The 17562-nt window shown below is 40.7% G+C and overlaps 1 protein-coding gene across 12 annotated transcripts in view; it reads left to right on the top strand.

Moving 5' to 3' along the window:
- Positions 1-17562, top strand: part of MAP7 (microtubule associated protein 7) — a 173659-nt gene that overhangs the window by 15628 nt on the left and 140469 nt on the right. For 2 of the 12 annotated variants that reach the window (XM_077894314.1, XM_077894301.1), the window contains exon 1: positions 9948-10277. The exons of 8 other annotated variants lie outside the window; for them this stretch is intronic. In XM_077894314.1, the coding sequence (XP_077750440.1) occupies positions 10145-10277 (133 nt within the window). In that variant the 5' untranslated portion in view covers positions 9948-10144. Of the gene's footprint in view, positions 1-9947; positions 10278-17562 lie in introns of those variants that run through there. 2 more of the 12 variants (XM_077894316.1, XM_077894305.1) reach the window with 1 other exon arrangement.

Genomic DNA, 17562 nt, shown 5'->3' with positions numbered 1-17562 from the left:
TCACGGAAGTTGTAAGTCAGGGGCTTAGAATAGGGATATGAAAGGCAAAGGAGATGAGGTTTGGGGTACCCTAAGTGTATTTCTCAACCTGTTCATTCTTCTGAGCTGTTATTTCTTTCTGTGTAGTGCCCACTAAAACTCAGTGGCTTTAGATCAGACAAGACTAAAAGGGGATTGATATTTCTCAAAAAAATGTACTGGGTTGCTAGTAGTATCTATTTCTTGGAAATTAATCCTTCCTATCTTTTTTAAAGCAATTAGTGATGCAATTAGGAATCTTTTTTGTTTACCAGTTACAAAATGGAAAAGCTTCTGGCTTGCTATTTAATTCTAAATACACTCGTCTCTTATCTATATAATTTAGCTAAAGGCTTTTGGTGTTCAGGTTCGTCGCTGACAATTACACTGGATATGTTAATCCTTTTCAGCGCGGACCTTCGCTGAATGATAATGACCAAACCTCAAACTTAACCTACCATGGTTATATGATTTGCCTTTCTGTTAGGCACTTCCTTCTCCTAGGTTGATTTCAGAACTCTGCTGAATTGTATATAATTTTCTCTTTTGCCAGAGTTGGCTCTATTTAGCCAGTAACTGTAAAGTTTAGTACCTCAAACCATACACACTTCTCATGAGAAATATAGATTATCCAGCGCCATCTCCATCCACATATTTATATATGTTTCTTCTGATTGAAACAGTGGGGTTATTTCATAACGGAATATTTTTTTTAAATCTACATATCTGCATTTTCCAAACCATTTAATGTTGAGGCAACCCGTTGTTACAATGATAAAAAGGATTTATTTGATAATGTTTTGAGGCTGACCTGCATTGGATTCTCAACACAAGATCATTAGTGAAAGGTAAGAGGATTTACTCGGTCTACTCTGAGATTACCTGAGCCTGATTGTATGAATACTATCTTAATAGAGCATTGCAATATTGGAAATGAGTTGGGTAAATAGTGTCCATCCTATTCAGTGAAAATTATGATCACGAACACATAGACCTTTGGCTTTCGAGTGACATGCTTTCATTTACAGCATTGTTGACTTCAGCGTGGGAATGAAGTGTATTAATCTCTATGAGGTCACTGACCAGGACAGTTAATTTTATCTGTCAATTACAGTGCCAGGTTATTTCGTCAAACACTAGTCTAAATATTGCTGTGAAGATATTTTCTAGATCTGATTAACATTTACAGTCAGCTGACTTTAAGAAGATTACCCTTGATAATACTGAGGGCCTGATCCAATCTGTTGAAGGCCTTTTAGGGCAAAAACTGAGGTTTCCCAGAGAAGAAGGAGTTCTGCCTGAGTTTCCAGTGTGCTGGCCTGCCTTACAAATTTTGGACTTACCAGCCCTCTTTACAATGACAGCTGCCATGATTACTTAAAATAAGTCTTTTTTTTTTTTTTAATAGGTCTCTTTATATGATTTGTATTTTCCCCCCCCAAAGAAATAGTAGTATGTACTATCAGTAGTTTTCCAGTAGTATTTTTGGTTCTGTTTCTCTGGAGACACACCGACCCTCAGAAAGAAAATCACAGTCCCCCACTCAACCGCCGCCCCCCCCCCCCCCCCGTCCCAGGTTTGTGTAACATATTTAAATTACTTTTTTAAAGTTTTTTTTTTTTTTTTAAGATTTTATTTATTTGACAGCTTATAAGCAGGGGAAGAAGCAGCAGAGGGAGAAAGGGAGAAGTAGGCTCCTTGATGAGCAGGGAGCCCGATGCAGGGCTCAATCCCAGGACCCTGAGATCAAGACCTGAGTGAGCCGAAGGCAGATGCTTAACTGACTGAGCCACCCAGGTGCCCCTTCACATCTAAATTACTTTTTAAGAGAAACTTAACTTTTAAGGTAAAAACAGGATATTAAGCCTCTTAAAATATCTTAATTGATGTCCGTTTTAATTTCAGGGCATTTTAGGAGAAAGAATTGGGAAAGAGTAGCAAAGCCACAAAAGATAGAATTGGGGAAAAGTCTTAATAAGTTCTGAAATGAGTGTTGAACACCTTGGTCCAACTCCTTACTGGCCTGAAGACTTAGGACTAGCATTCTCCTTAAACTGTCCATAAAGTAATAAACCGAATTGCTTTACTATTCTTTAATATTGCTCTTCTCTCATAAACCTTTAGATCTCCCTCTCTGAAGTTACAGAGCCATAGTGATCTATCCACAGTAAATTGTGCGATTGAAGGCCAACTTATGTATCTTCGTTTTTATTCCCATCTTCCCTAGAATGTTTTCGTACAGATTTCCATTAAATTGCCAGTAGGTAAGAGTGAGGCAGGTCTGCAAGCTGCAGGTGTAGAAATCATCAGTGTGGTCCTGTTGTAACCAGAACACTGAGTGAAGCTTCCATGGTTTTTGAGTTTTAGCTTTGTGTCTAAAGCCTCTGGGGGGCATCAGTTGAATGAGTAAAACAATACAACTGTAGAGCTGCCTGCAAAAAAACCACAAAGCCATGTGAAGTGTAAATAAGCACAGGGAGACAGTGACAGCAGGGGGAAGGGCCGCCTGAATCTCTCTCAGGCTTTTCCTTTCTGCCAGAGTGTTTTCCCCTGGGCATTTAACTGGAGTTTCCGTTTTCATCGGGTCGCGGAGTCACTTGTGGGATCAGAAGAGACTCTAGAGACCTAAAAATCCAACCTGTACACAATACATTATTTTAAAACCTTCATCCCAGAGTAGTGTTTGTGCATGGCTGCCTTCAGTGATGGAAGGCACAGCTTGTTACATTCTGGTAACTTCCTGTCACCGATCCTAGTTCTGTCTTCCAGAACTGTATGAAAAGTAGAAATCTCTCCACATGTTAACAACCATTAATTTAGTTCTCTTATTTCTCCAGATCTTGCCTTATTTTCTTCAGAGAAAATACACCTTCTTTGCAATGATCCTTCTGTGTTCTAGCCTAGAAACTTTAGAAATCCTAGGTTGCTTTCTTCTGAATGTGTTCTAATTTATCATCGCATTGAAATATCTAGTTCAGACAATATGATCCGAGGACCAGAAAATAGAGCAGGTTCTTCCCCTTACCCAGCATGCTGGACATTTGTGGATACCGCCTGTGATACTGTTAGGACTTGTACTGTTCATCATACTGATCGTGTGTAGTGAGTTGTCCAGGGACCCTCCCACCTTTGCAGCTACTGAAGCTTGGGTGGGTCTTCATTTTGTACCTATGCAGTTGGACTTAATATAGAGGTGTTCATATTTCTCACTACTAAGTCTTTTTTAGCCATAGGCCATGATTTTGATCTGTTAATGATTTTGGACCTGATTCCAGCCATGTCTCTGGTTATCTACACATATAAAGCCCTCGTTCTTTTCTAAATCTTTAATAAAAGTACCACCTTTCCTTCCATTGCCCACTTGGCCACGCTCATCTGGGCTTTTGTAGGAACTCCGTATCCGTGCTCATCCCCCTGAATTAAGTCTTCCATGCTGCTAGGGCTCCCTGTTTAAAAAACAAACATGAGTGTGTTCTGTCTTTGCCCTCTATCCCCACAGTTACCACATGAGACACTTTTCTCCACCTAGACAAGGTCCTTATGGAACTAGTTTTTCTCAAGTCTCACTCCTCGTTCCTTTCTACCATCCTCCAACTGACTGGCCAGTCTGGATCACACATTTCATCATCAACACCCCTGAATGGCTCCTTCTGCCTTGGTTAGGTGGGAGACCATTGTTTGATTTGCCCACTACCCCCAAACCCCTCACCTTGCAGCTTTACCTGATTTCACCCCTCCTAAAGTGAGACAGGAGACCACAGTTCCTCAGTTTTCTTACCTTTCTCATGGTGTGGCTCAAAAAATAAAACTAAACCCATAACTGCTCACAGACCAATGACGGCATAGGTAACTTTTAGAAACACAGCCCTGGCTCTCTGTCTGATTCTTCTGTTGGAGTCCAGCAATTGGGTTTCTTTGCCTCATTTTGAATCTGCAAAATTGGATTTATAACCTCACAAGGGTGTCACTATTAAGAGGAGGGGATGTGTGCACATTTTAACTTTTGTCCAGACATTCAGAAGTTCATGCAGGTTATTATCCATGGGAATAATGAGCAGAGGCCTAAGGGCATTCTAACGTGTGTTACAGGGTTAAAGTTTAATGTGGCATTTTATGATATTAGCAATTTAGCTAGTGATACCTAACATTTAGGAAAGAGTTTTAAAGAAAGCTGAGTGTCAACACCTTATGTTCAGATAAGTGAATCCTCAGGGTTTAAAATTTATTTATAGTGGAGCAGACATGGGAAAATAGACTCTGCTGGCATCACAAAGTCCTGGCCACACAGCAGAGATTTATAGATATGTTATAAAAGACACGGCAGGGACCTAGTATTTCTTGGTTGCTGCATTCTACTACTAGCGTAGTATTTACTGTTTTTCTTATTGCCTGTTAACAAAAGGTGGTAAAATAAAGATCAAAGCGAACCTGCCTTTTTATTTTCCTTTCAAAGGGTCATTCTTTCTTCGTGCAGTATTTCTTTGTCCCGTAGCTTATTGGAAGCCCCATGTAATGCTGCAGGATGGCAGAATGTTATGCCTTTATTGCCAAGGAAGCCATGAGGAAGTGTCCTCATTCTAGGAAACTGTAAGGGAGCCCTCTAACTTCAAGAATGGAGATGGCAGAGAACCAGCTGGGACCCTTTGTTCCCAGGGGTTGTTTGGTTCCACAGCCCAACCTGTGCTGGCTTTGTACTTTTAAACCATATGAGGGTTTTCCTCTTTTTTAATGTTGCATTAAAATGTGGATTTCCAAAACTCTTGCTAGATGTAAATTGCAGCCTACCTTGGGGGGTATGCATTAAATATTTAAAAGATTACTGAAGTCCAGTAGTTTTGAAGAATTAATCATTTCCTACATATGAATCATAATGTAGAAATAGGAAAAAGCATTTTGGCACTTCTGGGCCCCCACTGAAAAGTAACTAGCTTTTATGTCTGTAGAACTGTAATTTACCAGTGACTAGCCATTCAATCCAGCAGTAGTAATTTCTGTTTTCAGCTACAGACCTTGATTAGTACAAATCAGACTCTTTTCCATTTCAGTAATGTTTTTGTAAAGCTCCCTGGTCTTTTAGAAGGGAAAAATCTAGGTATGCTTCTTACTGGTGAAGCAAATTGCTCTTTGCAGGAGGATAGTCTTAGATTCATTCATAGACTATGTGCTATTTTCCAGTCTTGTGGACAGAAAAATAAAAGCTTAGGAAGGATAAATGTGAACAGAAGCCTGAAGTCCATGTGTATATACATGTGCCTACATGTGTTTGGTCTCCTATGACATCGTGACAGGTAAGTCCACATGACAAGATGACTTCCCTATGGATCAGTTAGTTTGACTCTGTTTCATAGTCACCTACCTCAGGGTTGGAGGTTGGCCAGAGGTGCCAGGCAGCCAGGGTAGAAGGATAGACATGAATTTATCGAGTACCAAGGGAATGGGGCTGGGGGTGGGAATGGTGGGGACAACAGTTGCTCAAGAGCCTATTGGGGATCCCTGGGTGGCTCAGCGGTTTTGCGCCTGCCTTTGGCCCAGGGCGCGATCCTGGAGACCTGGGATCGGGTCCCATGTCGGGCTCCCGGTGCATGGTGCATGGAGCCTGCTTCTCCCTCTGCCTATGTCTCTGCCTCTCTCTCTCTCTCTCTCTCTCTCTCTTTGTGCGACTATCATAAAAAAAAAAAAAAAAAAAAGCCTATTGGCCTATTTCTTTCTTTCTTTTTTTTTTTTTCTATTGGCCTGTTTCATTCACAGTGGATGAGTGGTATCACTTTTGCTTATGGTTGTGACTATATTTTATGATTATACTGCACATATTTTTCTCTATATAAAGCCAGTTTAGTTGTAAAATCTACCCTTTCATACTAGGTAATGTCTCGTTTCTTCTAACTTCATCCTCATTAAAAATCATTTATTATTTTAACAATTTAAACAGTTGCAAAACCTAACTGACTCTTGGAAGTCTGCATACCCCAGTTCCCATGGTGACCATACCCACAGGTGACATTCACAGACACAAATTGAACACACTTATTAGTGCTGGGGAAGAGTTCAGGAATTCAGAGTAGGATTCCTTTTACCATAAGTAAAGTAAAAGCATTTACTTTTGTTTTGGGTCCGAGTATAAAAGGGAGAAGATTATTGCCCCATGCCTCTACAGGGGTTAAGCCCATATTCCTGAAATTAAGAGTTAAACACCTATATCCATTAAAGACTGGGTTTAAGCATTTAGGAAACTAATATCAAATGTATTTATGTCTTAAATGTGTACTTTGTGGATGGGGGAAAATCATTTATTGTGATTATTTGATCTTGGGCTGTTTGCTTTTCTGTGACTGGTCACAGCTGTGACTGGGACACAGCTAGTGGGTGTTGCAGTCAGGATTTACAAGGCAGCAGGACAAAAACATCTTAGCCTCCTAGCAGATGGGCCATGGTTTAATCCTGACTCAGTGACTAGCTGTGTGACTTTAACCTATGTGAGCCTCTGTTTCCTGATTTGTCAGGTGGTAACTCCTCCCTCAGTGCTCTTATGACTAACAAAGGTAACCTATCTAAGACACCTAGCACAGCATCTGACAAAGTTGGAGATGTTCCTAGATAATGGAATTCTTTTACTTGACCCCACCCCTGCCTCATGGGCTGTAGGACGGTGGTAACTTTTGGCCTCCTTTGATTAAACCAGTAATGGTTTAAGCATAATTTTCAAAACAGCAACTTTGAGGACTTCCACATTTTGACACAAATCAAAATTCTCCATGAGACCTCTCATACTAGAGCATGAAGGATACCGTCTTTGTCATTTGAGGAATATTCCAGTACAGTTAACAGAAGAGAACTGTTGATTGGCTGGCTATGGTAGAGGTGGGCTCAGTTATAGGCTTCTGTCCCAGAGGGGCTGTCCTGTGATCTCCCTGCCACAGACCTCAAGGAGGGCTCCTTTGTGAAATCTTATCCAGACAAGTTAAAGGCTATGAAGCTTCTGCTTTGCTGCTGCATTTCTTCTGCAAAAGCTTTAAAGCTTTTGTGCATCCAGGCCATTCTTGAAATTAAAGAAATGTACATCTTCTGCAGAAGTCATTTGAATTTCAGCTTTCACTTGACTTTTTAAAAGCCACTCTAAGAAAGGTGTTTCATTTTCCTCCTAGGTTACTTCATAAAATGCTAAGCCTCTCTTTTTTTTTTTATTTGGAAGATGAAGGGAAAGATCCCTTTTTCCTTAGCTTTACCTCTTTAAGTAATACCTTTGTTAAATATCATGGAGATGGATGGGATCCCTGGGTGGTGCAGCGGTTTGGCGCCTGCCTTTGGCCCAGGGCGCGATCCTGGAGACCTGGGATCGAATCCCACGTCGGGCTCCCAGTGCATGGAGCCTGCTTCTCCCTCTGCCTGTGTCTCAGCCTCTCTCTCTCTCTCTCTGTGTGACTATCATAAAATAAAAATAAAAAACAAATTTAAAAAATTGTTTATTTTTAAAAAATTTCATGGAGATGGTCAGAAGCTATTTGGATAAAGAATGTTTCTGAATGAAACTTGTCATTTGAGATGTAGCTTTTCATTTTTTCTGCCAAAAGGTAGTTTTGGCTGTATGTGTGTATGTCTGTGTGTGTGTTGCCATTGTAAGTACTAACCTGATTCCCTGGAAGGTAGAAGAAACAAACTAAAGCAGATTTGAAAAGATTTTCATAAATAAATATAACATTGGACTATGTTTATTGATAGCCAGTTGAAGAAATAAATAGGAAATAACAAATCCTCTTCAATTCAGAAATAGAATTACCAAGTAAAATTACGGAAGTATATTGCATCCACTGTTTATTTCTTAAACAACAAGATCTTGCATGTTCAAGGCATGGATCCCTCCTTTTCTTCCTTCTCCCCATCTTGCCATCTCTATACAAGCTGGATGTGCTCACTTCGGCAGCACATATTCTATGCAAGCTGGAGAGAGGGATCTAGGATATTCTGAACTAGATAGGCCAGATATTTGTCATAAGGGGAAGCACTGGACTAGAAAGAAGGAGATCTAAATTTTTACTCTAAATCTGTTGCCAGCTAACATTTGACCTGGGCAAGGAATTTTACCTTTGGAGCGTTGGTTTTCCTTGTGTGTAAAATGCTGATATAGATGCTTTCTCAGACCCATTCAGCTCTTCAACCCTTCACTTTAATTCCAAATACCTATCACAGAGATGACCATGATTTTAAGTAAACTTAATATTTAAATTTCCTGATTTCCCCAATCTACATATCTAACATATGTTAACCTTAATGAAATCCCTCAGCCATTGAGGGAAAGATTTCTGTAGTTTTGGTGTTTTTGTTTGCCCCCACAGTAGATTTGCTAACACTCTAGTACATCTCTAGCAGTGACCTGGCCAATATTAGATTAAAAAAATATTAGAACTATTCCTTGAGAGAGTTAATAGTTGACCTTAGATATGAAACAAAAATGGACTACTTACAGCAGATGTATTATAAAAAGTAAAAGCAGGTGATGTAGAAGTACTTCTTATTGCTACCACTATGCTCTTAATCCTATAAGGTAAATGATGTCACCCTGATTTTAAAGCAAAAACTGAGGTGCCAAGAAAAGGTTGAGTGTAATTGTCAAAGTCACTCTAACATTCAAAGGATTTAGAGAGGGTACATGTAGAATCCATGGAGTCCCCTCTTGGGCATGTAGGTGAAGTATGGACAGGAAAATTAGAAGAGTGGTCTGGGGTGGGAGGATGGCTTTGGACTTTCTAAACAGACTTGATTTTGATAAAGAGACAAAAACAAAAAATTATTTTCTTAATTTGGCAGTTGGCATTTATCAGTGTCACTTACTATAAATTTTTTTCCCATACAGCATGTTTCAGGCAGCCTAGAAGTGGAGAGTCTTAAGTGAGAAAGCTCATTTCAGGAGAAAACAATAGTCATGTGATTGTACGCTTTGGAGAAAACAGTCCAAAAAAAAAAAAAAAAAAACTAAAAGTGGGTCAAGTGTTGAGGATTGCTCAGCACCACTGGTAGTGACTGGTCCAGAGCAGTGAGAATTGAGTGGGGATGAGGGGGATGTGGTGAGGAGGATTTTTTTTCCTTCCTTTGATGGACTGTAGTTTCTCTCCTTTGAACTTGACCTGCAGAAGGGATATTCCAAGCTGTGGTCTTTGTGAGAATAGGGACGGTTCTCTCCCACCTGCCTGCCCTCCCTGGAAAATCTCAAGTGCACACCTCACGACAGGTGTGGCCCAGCCTGCGTACACAGACTCTGGGGTGGCAGGGACGTCTGGAAGGCTGGGGTACGTTACTGAGTGCGGAGTAAGCCATGGGGGTCCAGGGATGCCTTCCTTCATCCAGGGACTCGCCAACATCACCCCGATTGAAAAGTCGGCCCCCCAAAGAAGAAAAGGCCTTCTTGCCTTGAGCCCCTTTTGCCCGTCCCAGGAGCGCCCTGCTGCCTGGTGCAGGCGGAGCGCTGTGGGTCCTCCCGGCTGGCGGATGGCGAGGAGAGGGCAGGCGGTGGGAGCTGCGCGGCGTGCTGGCCCGGTCCGACCGCCTCCGACCATTCCCTGTGCTTCCAGGCGGACGCCGAGCCTCTCCCTCACCTCCTGGATTAGGACAGGTCGGAGTTGTCAGGGCAACTGCTCTGGGCGGCACATGCCCTTTCCCCTCCTTGCCGAGTGCGGAACATTTTCCTGTGCGGTGGTAGGGAGAAGACTGGGGAAGGGTGCTGCCGCTGCAGGAAGACGCTGGGATCTGCATGAGCACGTTAGGCGGTGGAAGGAGGCAGCAGACCCTGCGAGCCTTTCCTGGGGCTTTTCCGGAGGGAGAGTGCACGTTCCCGTGTGTGTCGAGCGCGTGTGCAAGCCGCGAGCTCCAGCCAGCCACATGCCTGGGGGGAGTCAGTGGGAGGGGGCGTGGAGGGGAGGTGCGGGGGGTTGCTGCTAGGTGAGGGGGGAACCGCAGGGCCTCAGTTGCCAAGTAGCTGGTAGTATCTGTCAGCTGTTTGCACACTGTTTACCATAGGGGATCTATTACAAGTGCTCAAATGAACCGGCCGCTTAGAAACTAGCAGCTTCCTGGGAGCTGCAATTACATAAGCATATATTTTTAATATAATAATTAAAAAACAAGTAGCTGCGGTATGCCTGGATCAGCTACAGCTATTCGACAAGAGAGACTGAAGAAGACCTGTGCAAGGCCAAGTCCCCTTGGTTTATTCACCATTAATGAGGAAGACGAACAGCAAAAGAATGGAAATTCCAGAAGACCAAAAGGTATGCATTAGTTCTACCCTTTGGTTGGAAACTGAACCAGCCCCTATTTTCCTACACTGTCTGTAACACTTTTACAAATTGGGTTGTCGTGCTCGTATGTGGAGTGCTTGTGACCTCCTAGCACAGTTTGCTGGTGGTATTTGCACATTCTGTAAAGCTCTGTATGCATGAAATAGGGAACAGATTTTGCAGATTTGGTAGGTTTCAGTTCAGCTGCTTTTTTGACCCAAGCTACTTTCTTGGCCTAGAGATCTTGAATTTTCACACGTTCGCTTGAACAGTTACCAGTACACTGTCCTCACCAGGAGGAAGAAATAGGGGTTATCCAGGTTTAAATGAGGTGTATGGATGATTTCTGTTTAATAAGAGTTTCTGCTGGCAAGGGGATGAGTTAAAGTAACAAAGAGTGCAGCCTTTCCAAGGGCAGAGGGTCAAGATGTTACTTCTGTTCTATTCTGAAATACTGAGAGCTTGAAGAGGAGGTAAATAAACATTGAGTGCAATGTAGGAGGGCAAAGCTAGGGAACCAGGAGGAGGGCACCATGAGGTTTATAACTTCTGATGGTAACTGCTACCTAACATCCCTGTGGAGGTTGGAATGTGCTGGGTGTAGAAAGGAGAGGTCTGATTCTTGTGCATTTCATAATGATGAAATGGAGCAGCAGCTTGCCTGATTTCTCACATCCCTGTGTACCGCCTGGTTTTATCATGGTCTCATAGCTATCCTCCCGGGGCTATGATTGTCAGAGATGGCAACATCATGCAGCCCCCTTCCCCCAAATACATAAACTGTTCATCTCTTAAACTGAGAGATTATCGGTTTTGCTGTTTCCATGTGGTGAGTAAGTTTTAGCTTGCATTCAAATTGTTCTGTCACTGAGATCAAATATTCCTCTGTGTGGTACACAGCAGTAGCATGGCAAAGTAGCAAGCAAATATTTAAGCACTGATAGAATGAGTGTTTAAGTAGAATCCAGTGTTTGAAAATGGCTGGCTTGCTTTTTCTGATTCTTGAGTGAATCTTAGTTTGCTTTTCTTAAATATAATTGAAACTATTTTAAATTCAAAAGTATATTTTTATTTCACTTTTAAAATACTATATACAGAGAATTTCTAAGTAGAATCTAACATAGTTGTTTTTAATTTCAATACCAGACATAGCTTTTTAGAACCAAATGAGTTAAGGAATTTACCAATGCCATGGATGGAAGCTGACCCTATAAGTGATTCTTTTATTTGCCTGGGAATTAGACAGTTGAACCAGAGTTCGCTCTTGATGAAAACCCATTACTTTAAATTGTTAGTAGCAAATCATTTAGCCTCTTGGGAGGTGGTAATTTTCTAAATTAATGTGGATCTGTTGCATTGTGCCCACTCTGTATTTTTGGAAATGTTCTTAATTTGTGGCACTTTTCCCTTAGGCATCTTGGAGATATAATTTAGGATAGCTATTCATTTTGTTGTGAGTAGTTTTCTTGAATTCCTGTCTTCTGTGTTTTTGTTTTTGTTTTCAGTTGCCTTTAGTATTTTATTTAAAGCGAAGAAGGCTAGGGGAAGTAGGTGCTTCTAAAAATCTATTTTTTGGCAATTCATGCAACTTTTTGGATAAGAAAGACTTAAGGAGTGTCTACTTTTCCCTGTATCAGATGGGAAAAAGAAGGAAAAGACCAAGAGGAAAAGTCTTATGTTGATAAGACTGTCTACACTTTCTGTACATCCTCAAATCTCTCTCTCTCTCTTTTTTTTTATTCATGAGAGACACAGAGACAGAGAGAGAGGCAGAGACACAGGTAGAGGAAGAAGCAGGCTCCATGTAGGGAGCCCGATGTGGGATTCAGTCCTGGGACTCCAGGATCACGCCCTGCGCCGAAGGCAGGCGCTAAACCACTGAGCCACCCAGGGATCCCCAAATATCTCTACCTTAACGGATACATCTAATAAAATAAACAACCTTGGAAATCTCTAATGATGGCTTGGTTGTGAATTTCTCATCAGGTCTATTTGAGCAATAGAAATGTCCACTTTCAAATCTAGCATTGTCAATAGAACAGTGATGGAAATATTCTGTATCCACTGATATGATGACTACTAGCCACATGTAGCTGGGAGCACTTGAAATATGGCTACTATAACTGAGAAACTGATTTTTAAATTTTAATTGATTTTTAGTTAAAGAGCCACACATGGCTAGTGGTTACCTTCTTAGACAACACAGTTCTAGTCTGTAGAGTTGTGACCTTCTGAGTTTTTCTTACTTGCTTCCTAGTGCCAGATATGGTCAGGTCAGAAAATGAATGTTGTTAAAAGAAGGGCCTGTTGGAGCAGACGGCCTTTTCTCCTTAAGGGAGCATAGTAGCCTGGCTTTATAGACAATTTCAGTTATCCTTTTCAACCTAAATGTTATTGCTGCTCTGATTATTATACTTCTTGCCAGTTGCTAATATCATCTTTTCCAATGTATAATGGAGTTTTACTTTCTAAATTATGTCCAAAGTATCATAGCAAGATGACATAAGATTATCTTCTATTTGTTTTTATTAAGATAAACAATCAGGATCTTTTTTTTTTCTGCCTATTCTGTGGTCTAATCCACCACTTGTGTCCTAACCTGGTTTTCGTGCTTAGTATCTATATTCTGTCATTACCAGGAAGAAAGAAGTTTGCTATCTAAATTCAATAAGGTAAACGCTCCTATCCAGGATTACCCTGGGTTAATGACAAGCTGCATTTTTCCAAGTACTCTACTATTGGGTAACCATCATCATGGACTCAATAGGAATGTACAGATGGATCACTGTCTGGATTCCCAATGGTGGCTTCAAAATTACCCTGGGGTGAGACAAAGTTCAGTTAGCTGGTAGACTAGCTCAGTTCTTGAAGGAGTAATTTCTCTCCCTTATAATCAGGAGGGATGTAAATGTTTTACATGCCTTGCTATTATTAACATATAACATTTAGATTGTAATTGAGCTTAAGGTGGGCTACTGCTTTTGCTCATATACCTCTAGAACCCAAGCCTCAGTGTAATGCTGACCTGAGGACTGGTGCCAGAGAGCTTATTAAGATATTGCAGTGACCACATGCCCTTGCTTAGGTTTCATGGCAAACCTACCTTATGGTGAATTTTGTTGAGCACAGTGTCAATAAATAAAAAGACCTTTTCTCCCTAAACCAACACTTGTTAAATGCGCATTCTGTACAGATTACTTTGCTGGGGCTTTGTGGAGGTGTGGTGCAAAGGTAATTGACAGAATCTCTGCTCCCAGAGGTGTTTACCTGTAGTGGAGGAGGACCACTATGTATCAATAATCCAAGAATATAAACTGAAATTGGGGGAAGGGCTGAGAGTGTAATGAAACTATCTATAGCTATGTCCATGCCCTTCTCTAGACCGGAAACTTCTCAAGGGCCAAGACTACTCCCCTGTAGAGAAATTGCAGACAGAGTGCATGGAATGTTATTGAATGGAGATAAATTTGATACTTAAAAATAATTTGCATAGGTTCTGAAAGTCTTACTAACATAAGAATTCTAAGAAATGTTGATGGGGGATGCCTGGTTGGCTCAGTGGTTGAGCATCTGCCTGGAATCTAGTCCTACATCGGGCTCCGTGCCTGGAGGCTGCTTCTCCCTCTGCCTATGTCTCTGCCTCTCTCTCTGTGTCTCTCATGAATAAATAAATTTTTAAAACCTTTAAAAAAAAGAGAGAGAGAAATGTTGATCCTATTAGATTTGCCCTTCCAAGGTAACTGTTTTGATGCTTGGCTGTATCTGATAGGTAAATGCAATGTGGTAGAGAGTAATAGGATTAACCTAAGAGTATATCAGGGAATCCTACTATTTTGTTTTCCATCATACTATTCATCATTTTCTTTGGTGGAAAGATGAAGGCATATGTTTACAAGATAGTATTAACTCAGTACTTTGTTAATATCAAGGTTAATGCCTTCTGCCCATTTTGTTAGCAAACTGCAGATTAGATTCTAAAGAAATAAAATTTCTTCTTGAAATCAGGACACAGCAGTTCTGAGGAAACCGTGCTCTCCTTCTCCCCTTACTCCTCTCCCTGCCTTTTTTGTTAAAATGTGTTTTTATGAACACTCAGCATCTTCTTTTCTTTTGGCTTATCCTCTCTAAAGGTAGAATTTCTGCCAGTTAAGGTTTCTGAAAGAAATATGATCTGCCATTTGCCATTTATATTCTTCTTGGATTGGTGATGATTTAGCAATTGTAATGTCCTCTTTGTAAGTCATGAATCATTCTTTTCCCCCCAAAAAAGGAGTGTTATGTCAAAAAGTGTGAATGCCATTCTGGAATCCTTTTCTCATATTTTCTATTTCTTTTTCTTTTTTCTTTAAAGATTTTATCCATTTATTCATGAGAGACACACACACACAGAGAGAGAGAGAGAGAGAGAGGCAGAGACACAGGCAGAGGAAGAAGCAGGTTCCATGCAGGGAGCCTGATGTGGACCTGGATCCCGGGACTCCAGGATCACACCCTGGGCTGAAGGCAGGCGCTAAACTGCTGAGCCACCCGGGGATTCCGTCTGTTTCTTTTCTTGTTCTGTAAGATTTGGACTGTTGTCTGTTCCCAGTGTCTTTATTTGTGCAATTTCAAGACTAGGCAAAAGCTTTCAAGTAGTAGAATTTTACAGCTAGTGAGGCAAAAGTATAGTTCAGATGAGCAGAAATATCAAAGAACCCTATTATAAGAGGAAATCGTAAAATCAGATTGATTGGCATAAATTTTATTGGAAGAGACCTGAAAGGTGATGTTTTATTCAAAGCACTAATATAAAAATAACAATAGGAGATGTCAGGAACAAGGACCACAACATCTGATGTATGGCTTACACTCCTTGGATTCTCTGTGAATACCTATTGAGTGAGTAGACTGATCTCTCAGGCATTCTGTGTTACAGTAGAAATTAACCATAGGTATCACTATACAAGAGGAACACGATTTAACCTTTATATAACCAAATTTTTTTTTGTATGGTGAGGTACTATGTGTATTGGAATTTGCTTGCTGTGTGGAACTAAAAGGTTTAAAAAATTACGTGTGTATTTCAAGAGCTATAATCAGTGGAGCCCAAATAGCTGACTGCTCTAACCATAGGAACCAAACACACGTATTTGGTGAAAATCTGCCAGCTGACAAATCGTACACATTATTTATTAAAAGTTGAATTGAGTATCCTTTTCTACTAATATTAGCATATCTCAAGGGGCAACTTTAATTGTTGGGGAAAGGAGAGAAAATGAGTGGGAGATATCAGAGAGGGTAACAGAACATGAGGGACTCCTAACTCTGGGAAATGAACAAAGGGTAGTGGAAGGGGAGGTGGGCGGGGGGTTGGGGTGACTGGGTGATGGGCTCTGAGGGGGGCACTTGACGGGATGAGCACTGGTTGTTATACTATATGTTGGCAAATCGAACTCCAATAAAAAAATACATAATAAAATAAAAATAAATTCAATTTGTTGTTACTCAAAAATTATCAGGTCATTTGCAGGTACCTTAACTATGTTTTGAGCAGAAACTAATACCTTCACATCAACAAAGGAAATTTTGAGAGAGTTCACTGAGCATTTAGAAAAGCCCGTATATGTTGGGCCTTATATGTATTAAGTTTATGTTCTAGATTTGCCAACTTTAAAAGGCACATCATTCCTCGTTACACCTCAGATCTAGATACAGAGACCCAAAGTGTACCACAAATGGCCATAAGACGTCGTGTTTGAAGTGTTTACCAGGGCATCGATGAATATTTTTGCTGACTATCAAATGCAAGTTCCATTTTCTTAGGCTTTCTGTCCAGTGATGTTTGTTAGAGAATTTTAATAGATTCTGTCCAGATTCCAGAGAATTTACCATTCTGGGTCCAGTGTGGAGGGTGAAATGACAATGGAGCTTAGGATATAGACCAAAGAAAATTATGTTCACGGTCTCAAAGTAGTAGCAAGATATTCTGGGGATTGGGTGGAACCAGTCATCCTAAAACCATCATTGGGAACAACATTATGGGGGCTGGTGTAGCGCCTCCTCATAGGGCCACTTACAAGGTCAGGCATCAAGTGCATTTGTTGAGGGATGAGTTGGAATCCGGGTGGAGGTTAGAATCTCTGTGGACCCCTTTTGAAACCTTTCCTAAACAATCTAGCATAAAATCTAAGTACAAATGCAAAATCAAGATGATAGCTATTGCCTCTGAGGCCCTTGGGAAAACTATAGATATTCAGAACCAGCCACTATCAGGTCAATCAGTTTATTTGGTGAGAAAACTTTAACTAGGTAGACTATTAGCGGCTCTGCACAAGTTTGTGAAGGTTATTAGAAAATTAGAATAACTGTGGGGTGAAAGACTGTGATGTCATAGAAAAATTGCTATATGTGGAAATAGGCAAGTTACAGTTCTTTTTTAGTTAACATTTTAAAAAATATTTATTCCTGAGAGAGAGAGAGGCAGAGACACAGGCAGAGGGAGAAGCAGGCCCCATGCAGGGAGCCCCACGTGGGACTCGATCCCGGGTCTCCAGGATCAGGCCCTGGGCTGAAGGCGGCACTAAACCACTGAGCCCTTTTTCTTTTTTTTTTTTTTTTTTCAGTAAACTTTTTTTTTAAATGCATGTTACAGTTCTTAACAGGTTTCTAAGCTTCAGGCTCTGAGCTGTAAAATGAAATTAATCATACCATGCTCACAGGAGGAGGTGAGGATTTGAGATATTATAAGCATTTAGCACACTCTGAAAAATATTTGGTGCTCATTAAATGATATTTATAAAAAGTGGGACATTTGACTACAAATGACAAATTTTCTAATAACTTCTAACATACTCTTTGTCTGTTCCAGTACATGTCTATTATAGAAATTTTCCGTAGTCTAATCTCCTCCTGCCTTTTACCTTAACTAGCTTGTGAATGAAAATTTCCAAGAGGCCTGCCGCTTTTCTGAGAGCTTTTTTGTCTCTTGCCTGCAATAGGTATATGTGCCTGGATCCTTGTCCTGTGTTTATTCATGCAGATCAGATGTACTAGATGTCAGGTAGATTACTCATTGCTATACCCTGTAATTGTCTCTTGTGAAGTGAAGGAAATAAATTACCATTATGTCAAATCACCTCACTTGTTATTTCAAATGTGATTAAGGGAGTGTACCTTTTATTCCTTGAGATTAATGGAAAACTTCTGGTCTGCCTTAATCAGGAAACAATAGCCATGATCCTCTGCCATCTTGAAAACCAACCAAAAGGAATTTGTTTCTCCTTAAAATTCCTACTTT

This window comes from Canis aureus, chromosome 1 (genome assembly GCF_053574225.1).
Source record: "Canis aureus isolate CA01 chromosome 1, VMU_Caureus_v.1.0, whole genome shotgun sequence".
NCBI classification, from domain to species: domain Eukaryota; kingdom Metazoa; phylum Chordata; class Mammalia; order Carnivora; family Canidae; genus Canis; species Canis aureus.
The sequence above is the reverse complement of the archived record's forward strand: the minus strand, read 5'-3'. Positions and strand labels throughout refer to the sequence as shown.